Source organism: Procambarus clarkii, chromosome 71 (genome assembly GCF_040958095.1).
Source record: "Procambarus clarkii isolate CNS0578487 chromosome 71, FALCON_Pclarkii_2.0, whole genome shotgun sequence".
Classification (NCBI taxonomy): domain Eukaryota; kingdom Metazoa; phylum Arthropoda; class Malacostraca; order Decapoda; family Cambaridae; genus Procambarus; species Procambarus clarkii.
The window spans coordinates 17151693-17174809 of NC_091220.1; the positions used below are offsets into that span (position 1 = coordinate 17151693).

Genomic DNA, 23117 nt, shown 5'->3' on the forward strand with positions numbered 1-23117 from the left:
CTGACATTAGCATATCAGCCGGTAAAGCTCCGGGGAGCCTCCGGGTCTCACCCAGAAAATGGCGTTTCATTACATTCAACGCTGGGTTTTTTTCTCTCCCAGCTGTGTTCTGGATGGGTTAAGCTCTTAAGTGTGTAGTGAGTTGTCTGAGGTTATACAACTGCTTTGAAAGAAACTGCTGTTTTGTACTTTACCCAGCTCAAACAATTTTCTCTAATACTTTGAATGTGGTAGCTGATTTTTCATAGCATGTCTTGATTGCATGTACTCAGTTTTTATTTGATTCCAGAAGTACTGGACACTTTTGCCGTTGCCAAGTTATTCCTGCAGCTGTTTGAACCAGTGTTCTAGCTAAAATCCATGGCTACCTCTTCCTCTTGAAGGAAGGGGGCTTGTAGTTGGTCTTTTCAGACCTATGCTGGTGGTGGTGTTCTTGGTGAGTCAGTTTTCTATGAAGAGGTGATTATTGTGTCTGCCCTCCTGCAATTGCAGGTGTGTGGAACATCCAGTTTGTGCAGGCTTTGGGCATGGGATAATCTGCCCACCCTAACTGGTTTCTATTTTGACATTGGCTGCCATCCTTTCCCCTGTGTCCTAATGGCTCATATTGCACTCAAGGGCTGCCTCCATTTCTCTTCCAGAGAGTGTCTTAGTTTAGATTGTGCATCATCTACAGTTGGTTCTGGGTTTGTGCCACCTTCTTCTCTGAACTTGTGAGCCTGCTTAGCTGGTTGAACTTTATTAGTGTAGTGTTTTTTTTGGGTAATGTCTGAATGAAAACATTATGCTTTTTACTTGTTACAGGCTTGCTGCATTTGGCCTATATTAACCTTGAGTTTCCGTCAGCAATTTTCCCTGAGTTTTTTTTTTTAAATCCAGTTCTTTGGAAGGAGGCCTCTAGCTCTTTCTCTTGTGCTGTTTGCAGCCACCTCACGTGTGGCCTGGGATTTTTCTTTATTGTCCTCCTTTAGAGTCTGGAGTATTGGTCCACAGTATTGCTATAGGCTCGCATGAACATTTAAAAGTGGTCACGCCCATCTCCTAAGAGACTCTGTCTTTTGTTTCTACTGGTATTGTATCACTTGTTCTGTTTCAGCTGAGCTCAGAAATTAAGCTTCAATTGAATATGAAGGCTACTTTTTTGAGCATGGCATTCAGTTGCTTCCATTCTTCCCTTTGAATCTTTAATTCTCCTATGTGCAAAGTGTGTTCTCTTTGTGTTAGAATATGCTAGGACTTAAAGCCAATTGGAAAACCAACTTTTGGGTCAGAGCTCTATTCGGCAATTCCTGTGAAGCGAAATAAGGCTTGTGATGCGTGTGATTTTTTTACGAGTGTACTTTCTGTGATCACTTTGGTAGGTTTGAGTTTTTACCCGTACATTCCTAGCACCATTATGATCTAACTGGAATATTTTGAAAAGATTGTTGCTGTGCAGGTTCAGAACAACACCTTGCCCTAACTATTGTAAACGTGTTGAATGAGATATTCAGCGAGTTTGTCTTGGGATCATCCAATTGTCATGCTGAAAAAGTAGCTTTTCATATTCACTCAAAGCCTGATTTTTCTCATTCAACAAGAGTGAAATAATCTGTAGATGTTTGCAATTATTTTTATTAATGGGTGACTCCACATAAATATGTTAAAACTGTGTAGGATTAGCTGCCATAAAGGAAGATATTTCTTCTTAGAAATTGAAAGAATTATTTAAATTCAAGATAAGGAATGTGTTCCTATAGAGTTAATGATGTGCATGTCTTAAATTTAATATTCTCCAGGGAAGCCTGGTAAAGACAATTCATGACTTTGAAGGTATTTTTAAAAGCTTCATTATATTTGTTAATATTGCGGAAAAAGAGGCCTCTAGTTATGGTTTGATATTTGTACACATGAGAGAGCTTCCTTCAGTCCTGGTACGAGGTAAGAGGCAAAGATTTTGTGTGTTGGTCACTAAAGAATGATATAAAGTTGTGTGGGTAAAGAGCACATTAGCTGACAATCTGAAACCAGCAGTCTCCAGCGGCAGTGTTTAGAAGCTCCTTTGCTTTGTTTGACACTGCACTATCTTCAAGGCTTCAAAAGGTATTAAGACCAGAGTTGATGGTTTCTTGATGCTGTGACATTGTAGTGATAAAGTAAAATGAATAGGTAATTTTAAAGTAATGGCACATCAGCGCTAACGTTCGGTACGTCACTGTTGTAGCGTACTCGGACTCAGACTCTGAATGGAGTTCCCTTGAGCGGCGTCGTACTGCCGATTCCTACAAAGTCAACCGCAAAGCCGTACCCAAGAGGATGAAAAAGAAGCGTCTCCCGATACCCGTAGCTGCCCCCCGTGTGCCCCCCCTACCCTCCTTCTATGTTGCCGAGGGAGGACCAGGCACTCGCTATTCGGATGAGAGGCTATTGCTCGACCCCTATGAGAAAGGTACCAGAGGTAGCACTGTGTCCAACTCTACTCTACCTCCTCTTCCTCCCTCTTGTGGCAAACAGCAACTATATGGACCCATATAACATAGTTAATAAGGTGCTTAGTCTTAGCTTATGGAAATGGAAATACTATTTTCATTGGCATAATGTCTAAGGGCCTTATTGCTGGTACTTGTCACATTCGGCTGAGTTTTTGTGCTAGATATGACTGCATTTTGTGTTTGAGAAAGATTTTAAATGATAATGTTTGTGCAAGGTATATATTCAGTTGGTCTGAAGTTTTAGAGTCTTATATTTTGTACAATAACTTGTAAATATTTAGCTCAAAAACTGGCCATGTCTTCATTCAGTTGTGGTGTAGCTACATAAGTGGTTTCCTTGCTTTCTGCATTTGTTGCATGTTGTTTTCTCTCTTGCCTGTAGTCTTTGTATCTTGTATATCCCATCTTTGTTGCCCGTTAATGATTCCTTGGGCTTCAGGTGTTTCCAGGTGAGTTAGAGCTTGTTCACATTTAACTTTTGCAGTTTTGTGCGAGGCTTGAGAGGATTTAATTGGGTTAACAAGTTTGGACAATGTTCGTTGCTTATACTTAACCCAGATATCCACTTTTTAAAGACTGTCTGTGTTTGCAAGTTTGAACTTATTGAAAGGTTTGATGATTTTACAATATATGCTTTGCTGAACTTGCCAACTATTCAATTTTCACATCCATTGACTGGTTTCTTTTGAGGGATCTGTGTATATAGATCATTTGGAAGTAAAATGTATGGAAAGCAAAGTCTTGATTACATAAAGCAAGTCAGCTGGTTCTCCAAAATAGTTAAATAGATTGAAGCCATTTGAAAATGCATTGACGAGGTGGAACTTGGCCGGAGTATAAGCAATGGAGCAGCAAGAACAATCACCTCTGGATAAGGTGCTGCTTCATGTAGTTAAAGAGATGATGTGTGTGTGTATGGGTGAGCCTTCTTACTAACCTAGTATGGTTTGTGTCACCAGCTACAGCCTCTACATGAACATTGCTATCTCTAAGCTCTTATGGTATTAATGTCCAGTCAGCATGATCACTGGTTTAAGTGGACTTAAATTGTTGACTCTGCATGACTCAGTCAACATTTTTGCATGATAAGAAGTTTATAAGTTTTGTTAAAATTGTTGAGTTCCCCTTCCCTCTATAAATCAGTACAGTATATTGTTCATTAAATCCTTAGTGATTATTTGGCTTTCTCAGTATGTAGGTATTTAGTTAAAAAAAAAGTCTTGTATGTAAGATTATGTAAAATAAGCTATTCTGTACTGAATGGCTCATTGTTACATGTTTAATAAAAGATGGCGTAATACTGTATTTCTTTAGACAAAATCACTCAATTGAACAAAATATAAATACTTGTAAGAAATCTTTTTAAACAAGTTTGAAGCAAAAACAAAAATTGGAAATTTTATGGGAAATTCTGTAGTAAAATGTTTTTGTTTACTGTAGATGAGATGTTTTTGTTTTTATATTTTTGGCACTGGGACCATCACTTTTCTTGCCTTAGAAATGGTCCTTATAAGAAAGAAGAGCTATAATCACTTAGTGATTAAAATTTTAAGGAATTTTCTGTTTACTGACGAAAGGTATTTCCCTACGACTTAGTGCCAATTATGGAGAAGTGAAGTGTACACTGAATGAAAATTTGTCCAAGGAGATAGTTTCTTACTGGGAATTAGTCTAGTAAAGTAGGATCCAACAAAGGAAAATTGGCTGGATTCACTACAGAAGAACTAGTTGGATAACCCTTCACTACGTCCATTGTCGGTTGGGTGTAATTCAGGGTGGGTGTGGTTAGGTAACTGAGGGCGCGCTGTTGTTATTGTTTCAGTGGTGAGTGGATCAGCCTCAGATGATTCCGAGGCCACCGACAGAGAGGATCCAGCTGCATCGCACTCCAAATATAAACCTCAGAAACGCTCTGTTCAATTTAAAAAGAAGACGGGAGGCAGGGAGGGCGTGGCAGTGCGCCCTCCAGTGGTGCCCCCCCTGCCCCCCACACATCCCCCGCCCCACCCTCCCACCTCCCACCCACGCATGGGGCTGGCTGCCACCCCTCACCACAACCCTCTATCGTACCCCATGGCAGCCCAGCTTCCCCCAGACACCGACTTATTCTCCCCCTCATGTAAGTCATACTCAGTCTTGCCTGCCTGGTCTCTTCTCCTCCTCCTGCCTTTTCTCTTCCTTTATATCTTTATCCCTCTTAATCCTTATCTTTTTATTTTGATTTTTTTCAAATGAAAGTAGATAACATCTCAAATCAGAATCTCGTGGCAGTAAAGGGTCTTTTTGAATGTAGAGCGTCAATTGCAGATGGGATATATATAATCTAATTCTTTTTGATAATGTTTACCTCCCATAAATACAAGCAAAGGTTTCACTCTAAATTTAACATTAGGCACATTGAGCAGAAATGTATATGGTGAAGTTCATGTCACTAAGACTTTGATAACAGGAATGGGATGTTCAGAGCATAATTTGACTTTATATTTAAAATGACATAGATCGATACTCCTGCTATTTAGATACCCTAATTCAGCTATATACAAAAACTAAGCTCATAATATTTGGTTGCAGTTGGAGAGTTGCAGCCTGTCAGGTAAAAGAAAGTATTTGACACACAAGAGACATGTGTGATATACCAGTGTATGGTATACTGTATGTTTGACAAGTGAAATACCACTTTATGATATATCATACACTTGACACTTTCACAACACATACAGGAGATATAATGATGCACAGCATACTCTTCATTTCAAAGTTATAAAACACTGGCTCCCCAAAAACTGATTCCCCAAATTTTATATTAGACAACCTTTGCATATTATGACGTGCAAATTGCAATCTGTACATAGAGATAGCATTGGTTTGAAATTTATATCTGCATCATGCTCCCTGGTAATGTTGCTAGTGCGCTTTAATATCTTGGTGCTCTGCTGTATATTGAATTTTGTCAACCGTTATTGACATGCATAGACAGGTGTCATTATTGATGTTTGCATTTTGTGTGCATTGCCAGGCCTGGTGTGTAGTGCTTGAGTATTGATATCACGACCCTAGATGCTTGCCACTTACCATTCTTTGCTCTCTCCAGATTCAGTCGCTGAAAAACTGATGTTATAACAATTTTCAGCAAGTTGTGTTTCATATTTATTTTTGGCTTTCCATTTTTAGTTCCTTCAAACCAGATTTTCACTCCAAATAATGTTTCAAACTAATTTCTAGTTTGTAAAGTTTTTGTAAAATTTGTAAAGCCTTTATAAAGTTTACAGTATATATTTTGTAACAAAATTTTTTTGAATACAATAGCAAGTGAACAAAGCAAAATATTTGAATGAATAGTCTTTTGAATGATGTAGAATTCTAAACTTGGTATAGTTTAGAATTAACTGTACCAAGTTTAGAATTAACTGCACAATATCTTGATAATGTATATGGTTTGTGAAAGTTCCACATTCCAAGATTATTCAAATTTTATCCATTACAACAAATGTCATTGTCTTTTGGAGTATTTGAATGACCCCTTGGCTGTTATTGGATAGAGGATTGGTACTCATTTGCCCATTTCACCACTGATATCCCTGTAAAACCTAGAGTATTGCATGAAACAGCATCTGGAGGGATTACAAGGTAAAAGCTTCCAAAATTTTCTTAGATTAAATATTAGTTGGCTAAATGTTAAGACACATCATGTTAGTTCAATATACACTGTGGAATGTTAATATCAGTGCCAGTGTTTGTGCTCTTAAGTGTGATGAAGGTTTGTCTATAGTAAAAGTGCATGGTTTTCTTCCTTGCATTGTCCATTGATGGCGTCGCTCTCTGTGGAGACATTGCACGTCTCGCCGTTATTGATGCAGGATACACTTGGCCGGGTTGCTGCTGCTTCTTCTTAATCCAACTATTCTATTTATTACCTTCTTTCTTGTACTAACTTCTTTGTTTTGTTGCTTCACTAGAACTATACATTTACCTTTAGGAAATACATGCATATGTATAATTAATATTAATTCATTGTGATTTTGAAATGGCACGTAAAAGTATCGTACGGTGTCTATGTGGAAAGGCTTCGTTCTTATCTTACCCTAAAGCCACGTGCACCATTGCTTATGTTTTCTGCCGCTGCAGTTCTGGACACCTTACTAACCTCTGGTCGTTCAGTTTTTAGCAGCTATTGTATTTATGCATCCCATTGTAGTGTTGTCATAATATAGCCCGACAATAGGACATTGTTCTTTTATCATTGTAGGAGTGTCCCTAGCTCCCTTTGGAGAGATAGATTGGCCTTTTATTTTTAGCCTCTTAATTTAATTTTTTTTTTATGTTTTTAAAAAATTACTCGATTTATTTTGAATGTTAAATAGTGACTCTATAGTTATGTTTATTGTTTTGTTATGTGAAGGATCTACTCATTAATTTTTTAACATGTATTCTTTTATATATAGTGTTTGTATGTAACAAAATTACTTTTTTTTTTTTTTTTTTTTAATTTTTGGAGCATGATTTAGTAATGTAAAGTGGCACATCGCTTGAACGGACTAAATGGGACCAGTTTACCAAAAATTCTGGTCCAAAGAGAATTTCAGCAGTTATCACCTTTTTGTAGCTACTTCATTATAAAGTTTTAATTTTTTCTCATATGATAGAACACATCCATGCATATACTCTATATACATAACAAAATTATATATAAACAATGCATTTTATATATACTTAAAGAGTGCAAGTATAGACCCATAGCCTCGGAGAAGAAAATAAAGAGTACTCGGAGAAGACCTTGTGGATCCTCACCGAACTCTTTGATATTTTCTTCCCCTAACCCCCCCTATTTTTTTAACATTAGAAGAAAATATAAAAATTTAAGGAAAAATTTAAACTATATTACCTGAAAAAGGGCTGATTATTTTTAGTTAATTTGTGCAGTCAGAATGTGACCATACAAAATACACTTATGAACAAGCTCATCTAACTACTTATGCTTTGATTTCTTGAGCTTTTATCACTAAACGATCGTCACCAGTTCTTTTAGCGCTTCCATGGCTTGTGTACTCTATTTAAACGTTTCTTCCATGTTAAGATAATGCCCCTTTTTCCTTGTTCAGCCTGAATTCTACTGCTAGTAGACATCTTTTCAACTCACAAATAACAAAATAACCAAAGAAAATGGATGTACATTGCTAAGTACCAAAAGACTGCCACACAATCACAAGGGAAAAGCACGAGTTTAGGACAGGTCTGGTGACAATAGGGTTATGTCTCTCACGGAAAAGAATCACTAAAAAATATCTTGCACAATTTTTAGTATATATTTTTGTAAATTTTTTGGTAAATTTGTTGTAAAGTAGTTTGAAAAAATTTATATATAATTTTTTTTAGGGGAACCAACTGTGGCTTCCTAAAGCTACTATACTGATATAGTGCCAAACTACTAGGTGCCATCACTCGCAGGGTTCTTATTGGTTTATTGGGGATACCAGGCCAGAACCTGCTCCCTGTGCTGGTGACATACTTCCTTCGTTTGACCTTCTCCTCCTTTCTTCATGTCTGTAATTTTTACTACATGTCTGTAGCCATCTCTATGATGGCTGGTTTAATCCTGTCCCACCTGCAGTCTTCTACGTGGTGACAGTATGAGGAAGTCCCTTCTGTTCTTTCTTCGTTGTTCTTCGGTTTCAGAGCAGGTTGTTCTGTCTTTGGCTTTTCCTTGATCAGCATGCCGAATACTGTGTGCCTCTTATCGTGCACTGTTAACATAGCCACTCAAGCTTGCACTCAGGGTAGATATCTCTTCAGCCCTGTTTTGCAACTTTTCTCTGTCATTGGTTCTCACTCTTCATTCTGGGACTGTTTTTTTAAACAACCTCAGCTATAATACAATAGAAGCATTATTTTTGCCTTCTCTAGCTTCCACTTGTCGGGTGGGTGAGCTTCATGCTCTCCTTCGATGCCAGGGCTCTTGTTCCTTTGGCCCTGATGGGTGTTTTATTCATTTGTAGCTGGTACAGTACCCTCTTTTCTAACAAAGAATGAGTCGGTTGGCTTCCAGAGGGGTCCTTTGGTTGTTGACGCTAGGATCTGCCAGGGATGATCCTCGACTTGAGAATGGTCCAGGACGGACCGAAACGTTGTCGTCCCTTCACCTTCTAGTGTGTGGTCTGGTCAACATACTTCAGCCACGTTATTGTGATTCATCACCTGCATGATCTTGTGCTTTGTCCAGTGATGCCTTTGTACCGTCATGCCACTGGTTCGGTTTTGGTGGACTCTTTGTGAGGCTATCAGGTTTCCCTCGTTCCCTGTTCCAGGGCTTGTATATATCAGGTCATCTGCAGAGTCGTTAACTCTAGCCAGCCTGCAGTCTACCCTCCTGCCTGTGATGTATGCAAATATGCCAACCTATCCTCTTGTTTAGATAGTACTTTTTGTAACTATGTGCACCTTAGCCGGTCGGCTATGGAGCCGGTCGGCCGAGGTTTGGAGCCGGTCGGCCGAGCGGACAGCACGCTGGACTTGTGATCCTGTGGTCCTGGGTTCGATCCCAGGCGCCGGCGAGAAACAATGGGCAGAGTTTCTTTCACCCTATGCCCCTGTTACCTAGCAGTAAATAGGTACCTGGGTGTTAGTCAGCTGTCACGGGCTGCTTCCTGGGGGTGGAGGCCTGGTCGAGGACCGGGCCGCGGGGACACTAAAGCCCCGAAATCATCTCAAGATAACCATAGTTCAAACATTGATGTAATGGACAATTATTAAAATTTGTTACTATTTGCTTTATAGAATCCAAAAAATAAAGCTAAAAACAAACAAAATTAATCCTAAGCCTAGTATTGCACATATATGTACTATATTAGGCCTCAGATAGCGTGTATTAGACCTAGGAAAGTTAGGTTATGTTAGTTTAGGTTGTCAACATAAATACAAAACCTTTTTCAGGTTTGTCCAAATATAATAGTAACTATTTCTACTTTCTAATTGTCCATTGCATCATATGAGAACTAGTAGTAGGCATCCATCAGTCTTAGAAGACTATGGAATTATGCTCTGGTTGTCGGTCTGGTGTGGCCTCTCCAGGGCGCAAAGTCAGGATAGGTTTGATACGGGGGGAAAAGCTGTCATCCTTGCAGCAGGCCCCCTCTCCATGGTGCTGAAAGTCTGCATTGGAAAAGCTAATATGTTTTGGGCTGATATTTGGGCGCTGTGGTTTCCGCAGTCGAACAGGGTCTTGGCAGCCAAGGTACCTTGTTAACATTCCAGGTCCTCAGCAGCCTTGAGTCGTGTGTCACAGCCGTTGGTCTCTTCTTCTTCATACCTGCGGTGCATCCTCCTCCTTGGTAAGTGTCCTTTCTTCCTTCTTCCTGGGTAATTAGCTTTAGGAAGCTGCACAGGGCTCCCCCCAGAAAACCAGTATTGAATGTAATGAAACGCTAATTTCTGGGTGAGACCGTGTGGCTTCCTGACACCCTTTCTTCCCAGGGCGTCAAGTGGGTTTTAGTCATCATAAGAACTGGGGCAGCCAGCTGACCAGGTCTGCCTCCTTCCTCCTCCCAAACAAGGAAAGGGAAAGTGGGGCAAACTAGCTCACGCTAGTTTCACTAATTTTGGATTGTTTGTTTACAGTGTTGGAAGAGTTCTTTTGGCTGTTTTGAGGCTGCGGCATGGTTTTTAACAAAGCCGTGTTTGTTTTTCACTGACTTTCTGGGTGCCTGCCCTTGGTGGTGGCAGACATGAATTAATTTATATCAAATTTTTCATAGTGCCATTTCTCCCTGTGCCTCTGTGAGAGGGGCCAGGTCCTGACTCGTGCTCCCTGGCAGGCCAATAAGAACTCCCCAGTTGATAGCATCTAGTAGTTTGGCAGAGTATCAGTATAGTAGATGGAGGGAGCCACCGGGGCTCACCCAAAAACTGGTGTTTCATTACATTCAATGTTGGTTTTTAATAGTACTGTACAGTATTTACTACTAAAGGTTGGTAATAGTAAAAACTCTTGACAAATATGAAATACAGTATACATATTTTTGTTGTTTAGTAGAGCATGGCTAGTCTACCAAGACAGCTTAATGATGCAGTCACCATATTCCAATTCACTAAAACTTGGTCTCTTAGCCAATTCTTTCCGGTCCACTGTGATCCGTTCGAGCAAGGTTCCACTATAGTCACTGATGAAGTTGTGCCCAACTTGTTCTTTTGGGGGAAAATTTTTTGTATTTTAATAATACAGTACTGAATTTTTTTAGATGAATTTTTTTTTTTAGAATACAGTATATTTATCAAACAGTTTAATTAGACTTTGCTATTCGAGAATTTTTGCTTTTCTTGGACAGTTTGATCAGAATAGATAATAAAACATGATCTTTAGCTATAATTTAACCTGGATAGAAAGGATGGAATTATGAAGAAACTTGGACAGAACAATATCCCATATTCATTAAAGGCTGTGACAAGAAAACAAAATGCTTAGGCTGTCAAGAATTAAGCTTCTTGTTGTTGTTTGAATCAAGTTATGAAAATATATGTAATAACTTTCATAAAATGTTGACATGATTTTTTTTTTTTTTTTTTTTTTTTGTACTACCTTAAGTGAATGGCTGTTGAAAGTTTATACGCTTTAGTGCAAGTATGTAATAACTTAAAAATGGCCAGGCAATAAAACTCTTAAAACTCTAACGTTCCGACACCCCAGTGACTGCCCAACTGTAAACGTTCTAGATCCCTTTTAGGGAAACTTAAAATGATCATAATCTATTTTTACATTTTTTCAGTTGTCTGTTGGGTTATCACAATAAATGTGGCGTCAAGATTTTTAGAAATTAAATTGCTAGAGTATAGATAAACAACGACTGGTGTATTTATAATAGGCCATGCTTGACGACGCTGAATATATAAAAGCTTATGAGCATTTTAAAATTATTCGTACTGTTCAACACAATTTAAAATAATATATATGTTAATGTGTGCACATAATCAGGTTATATCCATGTGAAATGCCAACATGCATAATCTTCATACCTTTCTGGCAGGAAATATGCAAAGCAAAGTGAAAATATTCAAAAGTAGGGCAATTACTGTCTTGAGTGTGATCTCAAGATGATCTCTGATCTTAAGGTGATCTCTGGATGGTCCCCATGATCAGCTCTTTTGACTGTGCTAAATCAAAATATTTAGAAGTTAAAGATGGATGATCTTTCTTAGCGTTATTGCAACAGTAAAGTGGTAGATGTTAGTGCGCTGCAAAGAAGACAAAAAAACAAATGTCATTACTTCATTTATCATGTCTTTAATGATCGAATGCTTTCATCTATTGCTGTTTTGGAAATGAAGATGTAGCCAGCCATTTTGTTAAAGTATCTGCCTCTTCTGAATCTTATACTATAGTGCCTTGTTTAAAATTGCTTATGATACAGTTAAGCTCCTGCTTATGAATGATTATTCTTGGTACTTGGTACTTACTACGTTGGCAGTGAATGTTGTTAACCATATTTGTGGATAGTGTAGTATATTTTGACGAGTGCTTTCTGGGTATTAACTTCATCTCAATATTCAGCTTGGTTTTTGCATACTAATTTTTTTGGAGAATGTCAAATGTTTTGGTAACTTGATTTATGTGCCCTTGCTCATAATAAATTTTTGTAGCTTGTGTATTTAATTATTGTATTTTTCTTCAGTTTATGCATGCCCATACTGAATCAGTGGTGGTTATTTTTCTAGTGAAGCTGTCAAGTTCTCTCAACGGGAGGTTTTTGAAATATGTGAACAATTTGTATAGATTATTCAGTTTAATCTGCAAAATATAATGTCACTCAGTTCACACATAAATCTACATTTATTATAAGTGCCATCCATCATGCTTTATTTTTGTGCATACAACCTCTACATTTTTATTCCCTATATGAGAAAAGGATTATACAAAGTCCTTTATGAATCAAGTATATTGTTGATGCTAAAATGGTGTCTTCTGTGAGAACTATATAATTGGGCCCAAGGTTATGTCAAAAGGATTCTCGTAATAACACTGTTGAGGCAATATTAGTTAAATAGAAATTGGATGCAGGTCTTCTGATGAAGAATTTTTCCAAACATTCATTACCCTATGGAGGGACCTGGTCGGCCGAGCGGACAGCACGCTGGACTTGTGATCCTGTGGTCCTGGGTTCGATCCCAGGTGCCGGCGAGAAACAATGGGCAGAGTTTCTTTCACCCTATGCCCCTGTTACCTAGCAGTAAAATAGGTACCTGGGTGTTAGTCAGCTGTCACGGGCTGCTTCCTGGGGGTGGAGGCCTGGTCGAGGACCGGGCCGCGGGGACACTAAAGCCCCGAAATTATCTCCAGATACCCTCCCCTTTGTCCCCTTCTACACCTCAAGTTAGTGATGGGTCATTTTCCAGCCTCATGTGAGAGTGGTGACAATTGTGCCCTGTGTCTTAGAGGACACTCTGGACAACAGCTTGGGCATAATAGCTTCCTAAAGCCACACCATTTAGGATTTGCCTTACCTCCTGTTGGCCACATGACTATTGAGGTTTGGGCCAGGTACTTGTACCCCAGGGTCATTGTTTAATGTGGTCATGAGCTCACCTGCTAGTGTGTTGCATGTCTATCTTCTCTGAATTTATTACACATACTCTCTTTTATATATATATATATATATATATATATATATATATATATATATATATATATATATATATATATATATATATATATATATATATATGTCGTACCTAATAGCCAGAACGCACTTCTCAGCCTACTATTCAAGGCCTGATTTGCCTAATAAGCCAAGTTTTCATGAATGAATGTTTTTTCGTCTACCTAACCTACCTAACCTAACCTAGCTTTTTTTGGCTACCTAACCTAACCTTACCTATAAATATAGGTTAGGTTAGGTTAGGTAGGGTTGGTTAGGTTCGGTCATATATCTACGTTAATTTTAACTCAAATAAAAAAAAATTGACCTCATACATAGAGAAAAGGGTTGGTTTATCATTTCATAAGAAAAAAATTATAGTAAATATATTAATTCAGGAAAACTTGGCTTATTAGGCAAATCGGGCCTTGAATAGTAGGCTGAGAAGTGAGTTCTGGCTACTAGGTACGACATATATATATATATATATATATGTCGTACCTAATAGCCAGAACGCACTTCTCAGCCTACTATTCAAGGCCCGATTTGCCTAATAAGCCAAGTTTTCATGAATTAATGTTTTTTCGTCTACCTAACCTACCTAACCTAACCTAACCTAGCTTTTTTTGGCTACCTAACCTAACCTTACCTATAAATATAGGTTAGGTTAGGTTAGGTAGGGTTGGTTAGGTTCGGTCATATATCTTCGTTAATTTTAACTCCAAAAAAAAAAAATTGACCTCATACATAGAGAAAAGGGTAGCTTTATCATTTCATAAGAAAAAAATTATAGTAAATATATTAATTCAGGAAAACTTGGCTTATTAGGCAAATCGGGCCTTGAATAGTAGGCTGAGAAGTGAGTTCTGGCTACTAGGTACGACATATATATATATATATATATATATATATAATATATATATATAAATTTTTTTGTTTTACAAAATGATTGTTACCAGCTCCATCATTAAACAAAAGGCGCACTATTAGAGTATTGTGCATGTTACATGAATAGTGTGTAAACACAGATAAATGTAGTCATGCTACTTAAATATTCATTATTGCTCTTAATATAGAGTTGCTACAAAGAAATGCAAGTATTTCTTACAGGTATACTTTATAATGTGTGAAATAATAAATCATTTTTGTTGGCTAAAATTAATAGAAGTGTCATTGGAGCTGTTACCATCTTTCCCATTAAGTGTGTTGAGCGTGGTTTAATACTTAGGTATCTTGAACAGCTGGTAATATTTGAGCTTTTCCCCCTCACTCCCACAGTCGCCCCTGGCAAGCTCGAAGGAGATCACATGTACAGGGTAATTCCTGAGGATGACTCCAGCATAGAGGTATCATCTCCTCGTGACCAACAGTCCCCAATCCTGCCACCTGGGGCACCGGCACGCAAAGAAACCGATAAGACTGCTCGCCGCAAGGTATTAGTGATGATCTCTAGACTTGTTGAAATAGAAAATGCAATTACTGGTGCTTGTGGTTTGTTCCAATATTCTCTGTCTGTATCAAAATCACTTAAAAATATGACACAGTGGAACAAAACTCTGATAACTAATAGATATTAAATAATGGATACTTATTATAATGAGCAAAAACAACGGTATGAGTGTTTATTGCAGGTTACTGAACATGACAGCTAAATTGAGGTGATTTTATTTTAAGTCTAAAAGAAGTATGAGAAGTGCAGTTTTAAGGTTTTGTTTCTATTGCAGTATTTTATTTAGTATATACCACACAAATAAATGCTAAGAAAATCACAGTACAGTACATTAAATTTAAATATAAAGACAGAAATGGTAAACTTTGTATGCAAATATTCAAACTTGAAAAAATAGGCAGTAGACAAAGGGGGTTTTAAACTTTGTGGCTGATTAGAGGTTCGTTAGCATTAGGTTTAAACTGTAGTTCTGGAATAAAGACTTGTGGAGAACAGCAGTAAACAGAGCAGAAGGAAATTTGTGAATGATAAGAATTAATGACATTGTGAAGACAATTGTTGAGGTTAAGCTTTGACTGTTGGAGTGGATACTGGTGACACTTGGGAACACTGGCTTGTACAGTGATAGGAGTGATGCACGTGGGACACACTAACACACTGCACTAGTGTTAAATACTATAATGTACTTATGAGAGGCATCCAACTAATAACTTTGCAGAAATATTATAAGATCATGAATAAACATTTTGGTACAATCTAAACATACCTTTTTCCAGCAAGAGAAAATTCGTTCTCGGGAAGAGGCCCGGCAAAGAGAGGAAGAACGTAAGAGAGCCAAGGATGAGGAAAAGATGAAAAAGGCTGCTGAAAAGGAAAAGGTAATTGAAGGATCTTGTTCGTTTCATGGAGAAGCCCAACTATGATTCCCTATTTCAAACCACATTGAGACAGCTACATACATGAAAGTCACATCAACCCTTGTGAGTCCTTTAATAGCCTACTGGAGATCAGAGGTCAAAACCCTGGGGCCAGATTCACGAAAGTACTTACGCAAGCACTTACGAACGTGTACATCTTTCCTCAATCTTTGACGGCTTTGGTTACATTTATTAAACAGTTTACATGCATGAAAATTTCCCATTCAATTGTTGTTATTGTTAAAAACAGCCTCCTGGTGCTTCGGAGCTCATTAACTGTTTAATAATTGTAAACAAAGCCGCCAAAGATTGAGAAAAGATGTACAGGTTCGTAAGTGCTTGCGTAAGTACTTTCGTGAATCTGGCCCCTGGTCTCCTCACAGAGGTGCAGGAAGCAGGGGATTCATGGTCACCTTCACAGAAGAAACTATCCCCTATAAAGGACATGAAGCAAAACAAACAACCCCAAGTTTCACTGAAAGTAGTTAAATAATGCAGTGACTCATAAAATGATCAACCCAATAGCTAGGTCATAACTCCCTTAGTAACAGCTGGTCACTGCCACCTGAGGAGCTGCTGGGTCCCCATGTCAACACTCGTCTAATCTCAGACTTGCCTGACAGCTCCATGAGTTACCAGCTCTTTACGTCCCTGATATTCTAGATAAGTTTTTTGCCATACTTTGGACTTTGTCCTGTGGGGGAGGACTGTCTATTTGGTTGTGTATCATTCCAGTATTTTTGCTTCATGTACATGTGTTTACAAGTCTCAACTATTGTGTGGCTTTTGGAGACTATTCATGGTTCTCTCATGGCTTTCTGGTTTCTGTTTCCTGGTGAAATGGAGAAAGTCTTAGTTGGTCCCAGCCAGGTTTGGACTTAGGTCTGGTATGGCATTCCCATTCAGCTTTCCTTTGTCTGCCATCTGCAGCTCTGCTCTGCCTACAGAATTGCCTCTTGTCTGGTATTGGAGAAGCCCCAGATTACTTGACTGTTGGTCAAGTGCGGTTGTGTAGGAGCTGGAACTTTGCCTGCGTGGTGTTTCCCTTGGGCATGGCTTGGCTTGACAACTTGTTTTCACTCCTCTGGTTCTACCCTTTTTAACATTGCCGGGATCGTTGGGTGTAAGTTTCAGTTGCTCTTCACTGGCTTTCGGTTTTCCAGTTTCCCGTTCCGCCTTTTTTGGATTCAATTCTGTGGCACCTTTTGGAATTTTGTGACCAGCGATCACCAGGCCTCTCGGAGTCTTTGGGCAGGTCCCCTCATTCAGGTACACAGCACAGTCTACTAGTTTATGGCAGTTGATTCCACTGATGATCAAACTATGAAATTTACTGGTCATAGTATGGTAAAAACCACTTCCATCAACATATTCAAGAGCAAAATTATGATAACTGGAATGACAAGAAATTTAAATTCACCAAGTACTAATGGCTTGGATGTGTTTCCCAAGGCATAAACACTCACCACCACCACCACCAACAACAACCATAACAACACTACCCTTCATTACATTCTCTTGATTTATTGTACCAGCATGTACTCATTACACTACCCAGTACAGTAATTATTACAACACCCTGTATTTATAAAACCTCTTGTAGTCATTTCATTCTTTATACTCATTATCTGATTTATTTGTATCATGAAATTAACTCTTGAGATTAATCCACAACAATGTTTTTAGTATTTCTAAATTATTGTGAAGTGGTATCATGAAGGTATTGAATAAGATGTTAATCCTTCTGCTTTGAGCTACTTTGTCTAATCTTTCTGACTGTTCAAACATGCACAATCTTAAGCGACCTAATTGGCACAGGAACGAGAAAAGAAGAAAGCGGCTAAAGGCTCCACCAAGGGTTCCACAAAGGGCCCGCCACAGCCTACATTGGAAGATTTCGTCCAGAGCCCGGAGCGATCGGTGCCCTTGTTCTTAGAGAAGTGTGTGTACTTCATCGAGGTGGAAGGACTTGATTCCGAGGGGATATACCGTGTACCTGGCAACAAGGTTCACGTTGAGCAGTTGACAACCAAATTTAAAGAAGGTAAGATGTGGGTCTGGTTAGGTATTAAGGGGCCAAAATCACATTTATTTTTATTGGTAACATTAAAAACTTCCACTTTTTCTGAAGCTTTATTTACAAAGTATAACCTATAAGATGAACCTCAAGCCTAAGCTTCAGCATTGTAAACTGAAAGGAAACTGAAAAAAAAGGCAACATTTAGAAAATTTCAAGATTATAAAATCTCCAACATTTAAAAAATTACAATATTTAACTAGGAGAATAGAATCTGAAGTAACATTCTAAAACAGGATATTGCATAAAAAATTTTAGTGCCTGAAAAATAAATCGTTTAATGAAACCCATTATTTTGCTCAACCTGCACGTATGAACACCTGTAACTTGAAATACAGTTAGAAAATTAAAGTTGCTTCTTTCCAAGTTGTACAGCTATATATGAAGAACATATTATGTAATGTTTATGAAAATTGGTTTATAAATAACAATTACTGGCTAGCAGTAATGAGTGGAGTCTCTCGAGGATTGGTACTGGGACCAGTTCTATTTCTAATATACGTAAATGACATGTCTACAGGAGTAGTCTTATATGTCGATGTCACAGATGGTGCAAAATTAATGAGGAGTTGACAGATGAGGATTTTAGGATCCTCCAAGAGAACTTGAACAGGTTGCAGAGATGGTCAGAGAAATGGCTACTGGAGTTTAACACGAGCAAATGTAAAGTTATGGTAATGGGACTAGATGACAGGAGACCAAAGGAACAGTACACAATGAAGGGAAACTACCTACCTGTGACGATTTGAGAAAGAGACCTGGGAGTAGACATAATACCTAATCTAACTCCTGAGACTCCTATAAACAGGATAGTGACATCAGCATACTCTTCACTGGCAAAAATTAGAACATCATTCGGAAACCTACGTAAGGAGGCCTTTTAGGGCGCTTTACGCTGCCTACATAAGACCAGTCTTGGAGTGTGCCGCCCTGTCGTGGAGTCCCCACCTGAAGAAACACAAGGAAACTGGAAAAGGTTCAAAAGTTTGTGACGAGGCTCGTCCCAGATTTACAAGGGATGGGGTGTAAAGAGCGCCTGAAGGTACTGAACCTGATGACACTAGAAAATAGAAGGGAGAGAGGGGGGATTGATTGGAACATATAAAATACTCAAGGAGATTGACAGAGTGGAAATAGATGAACTGTTCACACTGAATACTAGCAGAACAAGGGGACATGGGTGGACACAGTAAACTCAGATGAGTCACAGAGATGTTAGGAAGTTTCCTTTTAACATGAGAATAGTGGAAAAATGGAATGAACTTAAGAAGCAAGTTGTGGAAGGACACACTATTTATAATTTTAAAACTAAAATATGTAGTATTGTAATGTGTATGTGTTTCATAGGAATTTATGTGCAACAGATAATGCAGTGGACTTTGCTGAGCTGGATATTCCTGTAAATGCAGCAGCAACAGCACTGAAGGACTACCTGAAGCAACTCCCACCCCTCCTTCCACAGATCCAATTGATGGAGCTAACCACTATTGCAAGTGAGTAAGAGAGTTTTTAAGTATTCCTTCTGTTAACTTTGCCATGCACCTTTCATTATTACCTTACTTTTCTGAGGGGAATTCCTTGCGGCTCGCTGAAGCTACCACACTGATATAGTGTCAACGTATTAGGTGCCATCAGTCGCGGAGTTGTTCTTGTCCTACTGGGGACCACGAGCCAGAACCTGCCCACCACCACCACCCCTGAGAGGTGCAGGGAGCAGTGGCTCTATGAAATCTTTATATATATTAAATTTATTCATGTCAGCCACCATCAAGGGAAGACACCCAGAAAGTCGGGAAAACATAACAGACCATTGCTTGGTTGCAAATGAGACCAGCCTCAAGCCTAACAGAAGAACCCAACAATATAAACAAAAGCTAAAAAATTTGTGAAACTAGCACAAACTAGTTTGCCCCACCTTCCTTCCTCATTAGGGGGAAGCAGACCAGGTAAGCTGCCTGCTCCATCATCAGTTCTTATGCTGATATAGAAAGTGCTGGTTGCATTCTCAGTTTATTCTGGTGCCAGTCACCTGTCTTCAGCTGAGTGGTGTTTGCCTTTGAGGCTGTTCTTTTACACATTTGTATAGCGTGAGGTAGGAGTTTAGTGTGCTTGGAGTTGCATGTGCTCAGGGTTCCCTTCCCTGGGTGCTCCTTAAGTGCTAACCTTGCACTGTCGGGGTTTTCTTCCCTGGTGTGTTTGGGATACACACTCCCTTGGGGGATCTTCTTGCTTGTGGGCAGTCCTTGCCCTTAAAGTAAATCAGTTGTCTTGGATTGTCTGTTTTTCCTCTGGTCGGGAATGTTTATTGGTGGTGGGGCACACTGTGGTTCACACGGCCTAACTGGTGTGCCGAGGTGGGCCTCCAGCTTATGTATCTTGTTGGTGCTAGGAGTCTTCCTGGTTGTTTGTTTCCTGCAGTTTGATCTTAAGGTGTTCCAGGCTTTTAATTCTGTCCCTGTTTGTTTTTGTTTTTCTTATTTTGCCCTTTTCTGCTTGGAAAACTTTCCACTTTACTTTATTAGGTTCTCCTTGGGTTTGGTGCAGTTAACCCCCCCTCCCCCCCCCCTTATTGCTCCCTAGACCTCTTTGTTGGCTTTGGGTAGCCAGGGGTGCCTGTCTCCGTCTCTTCGGTGGTTCCCAAATATTTTTGGTCCTGAAATGGGTTTCTTCTCTACCTGTTCATTCTCACCCCGTTCATTCTTGACCTGTCCGGGTTGAACTGGTTCATCCCATGCCCCCTCCTTTTAGATGACCGCATTGTCCAAGGTCTGGCTTGTTCTCGAGCTGGTCTTTACACCTGCCTTTTTGCAGTTCGTACCTCTGTGCTGTGGGGTGATGTCTGGACCCATTTTGAAAGTTCCTGGTCCTAGGACTCATGGGCTTATTGATTTGTTTCCCAGGGTCTGCTATGGAGATGTTCCCCATACCTCTGTTAGGTTCAGAGGCGTTGAGTTGAGTGTCTTCACCTCAGTTCCTTACAATTATTGTGATGCAGTTGGATTCAGGCGTGATCGAATTAATCGTCTCTCTTCTGTGGGTGTCCCAGTTGTTCATAATCCCCAAATGGGATTCTGCAGACCAATGGTACTTCTGACTTTTTAGGAGTGAACAGCTTCTTTCCCTGTCTGACCTTCGGGATGACCATTTGAGCTCAGGCTCGCCTTGTGTTGTAGGCAGAATCCTGGATGGTGTCCCTCGACCTCAAAGATGCATCATGGCACATCCCTCTTCACCAAAAGTTCTGGGGATGGCTAGGCTTTCTTGTGGGGCATCAGGCTTCCCACTTCAAAGTTCTGCTCTTCCGCTTGAATCTAGCTCCTTGGTTCTGCCATTTGGTTTGAACCTAGCTCTTTGGTTTTTACCAAATTAGCACGGGTAGTTGTGGCCCGGTTTTGTTTCTTGGTAGTTCATGTCTTGGCCTACCTCGATGACTGACTGGTTTGAACTTCAAGCTAATCTGTGTGTCAGCTCAGCAGGTATCTGGTTCTTTCCCAGCTTGCCAGGTTTGAGTTCCTGATAAACTGGCAAACATTATTGTTGGATTCACCCCAAGTCCTGATCTAGTTATGCTTGGTTTGGGTTTCCTTGTTGGCAAGGATGATGTTCACAAGCTCATAGCTCTGGCCAGTTTTCATTAATATCATAGACAAATATTCAGGCTCCAGGGCTTGGGAGGTATCAAATGGTCTTGGCAGCTTTTGTAGTTGCCATTTTTCTCTTCCCTGGTAAGTCACATGCTTTTCTGTTTTGTCAGTTGTTAGATAGCTTCAGAGAGTCACTAAACATTCCTCCACAAATCCAGCATTGAATATAATGAAACGCCTCTTTCCGCTAGAACCTTGGTGGTTCCCCGACTCCCTCCCCTCCCTACCAGGTGTGTCAGTTCATGGCTTATCAGTTCCGGACTGGCTAATGGCTGGATCACTAGTGCAAATGGTCACTTGTTGATGGCCATGTGCACTAGTGGGTTCCAGCTAGTTTGAGTGATTCAGTAAGTTTGAATTAATCATTTGTGGAGTCATTTGGCTGTTTTGGTGCTTTGTCTTCTATGAACCTCACAGTTACAGTATCTGTATTGCTTCACTTTTTGAATACCTTCTTGGTGTGGATATTCATAACATTCCCCAGCTGTCCGTGCCTCTATTGGAGGCAGGTTCTGCCTTTAGTTCCCAGTAGGCCAAACACAACTCCTATCACTGATGACAACACAATAGTGGGAAGCCTTCTCAGCAAGATAGCTTCAGGGAGCCACTAAGGTACCACCAGAAAGACGTGTTTTATTGCATTCCATGCTGGTTTTTTAAAGATAGTTCCACATTAATTTAATTCCACATTAATTTAGCAATATAAAAATATTGTACATAAACATCACCACACTTATATATGTCCTGGTTAGAAGTGATTCTTATTGCACAGTTCTGGAACAAACCACTAAGAAAAGCAATGAAATGTCAAATGTAGTTTCCAACCACAAGATTACCTTGAGCTGATATTTTTTGTGCTTAACGTTATCCTAGGAAGATTACAGTCCTCTAGAACACACTTTTCTAATTCTTAAATTTTATGGTACTTGCAGTCCACAACAGAAAATTTGAGACAAGACTAATTGGTGTTACCTTCCTTGGCACAGGCATCGGAGACCGGAGTTTAAGGCTACTTAGGTTAAAAGAGATGCTGACTGGTCTACCCCGAGTAAACTTTGAGGTCTTAAAGTTTATCTTCCAGCATTTTGTGAGGTTAGAGCATTATGCATCATTACTTCTTTGAGAATTATTGTTAAAGCTGCAATTTGAATTGAAACACTGTTGAACTTGTTATATATACTATGATTTTGTGTATGTGTGTGTGTGTGTAATTACCTAAGTATAATTATCTATATGTGGTTACAGGATGAGAGGTATGCTCGTGGTGTCCCGTCTTCCTGGTACTCTTTCTCATATGACACTTTCAAACTTCTAACAGTTTTGGCCCCCACCACCTTCTCACTTAACTTGTTCCAACCATCTACCACTGTTTGCAAAAGAAAACTTTCTAATATTTTGTTGGCACCTTTGTTTCCTTAGTTTTAATTTATAACCTCTTGTTCTTGAAATTGAAGGTTTCAAGAATTCCTCTTTTTCAAATTTGACAATTCTTGTTACCATTTTGTAAGTAGTGATCATGTCCCCTGGCTTCTATATTCTAGCCTTGGCATATTTAATGCCACTAATCCCTCCTCATAGCTCTTGTCCTTCAGTTACAGAAACCATTTAGTTCATGTCTTTTCACCTTTTCAAGTTCAATAATGTCCTTCATAAGATAAGGCCACCATACAATCACTGCATATTCCATCTTTTATCTCACAAAGGTCATGAGCAATTTCTTTAATATTTTGCCATCCATGTACAGTATTTAAAAGGGACTCTAAAGTTTGAGAGTGGAGAAGACATTCCTCACACAGTGTTCTGTATCTCATCCTCAGGTGCCAGGGTTTTGTTTTTGTTTTTATCCAGAATCACCCCTTAATTTCTTCCTTTATCTGAATTTTTTGAAGTATTTTTGCATATTTTGTAGGTTGTGAGGCCAGTTTTCTCCTATTCC

At 39.3% G+C, this 23117-nt stretch overlaps 1 protein-coding gene across 36 annotated transcripts in view; it reads left to right on the forward strand.

Moving 5' to 3' along the window:
* Positions 1-23117, forward strand: part of RhoGAPp190 (Rho GTPase-activating protein 190) — a 181864-nt gene that overhangs the window by 156692 nt on the left and 2055 nt on the right. For 21 of the 36 annotated variants that reach the window (XM_069312127.1, XM_069312128.1, XM_069312134.1 and 18 more), the window contains 7 exons: positions 2204-2428; positions 4294-4590; positions 14372-14526; positions 15320-15421; positions 17279-17504; positions 18902-19030; positions 22168-22273. In XM_069312127.1, the coding sequence (XP_069168228.1) occupies positions 2204-2428; positions 4294-4590; positions 14372-14526; positions 15320-15421; positions 17279-17504; positions 18902-19030; positions 22168-22273 (1240 nt within the window). The remainder of the gene's footprint in view (positions 1-2203; positions 2429-4293; positions 4591-14371; positions 14527-15319; positions 15422-17278; positions 17505-18901; positions 19031-22167; positions 22274-23117) is intronic. The other 15 variants (XM_069312147.1, XM_069312148.1, XM_069312153.1 and 12 more) reach the window with 3 other exon arrangements.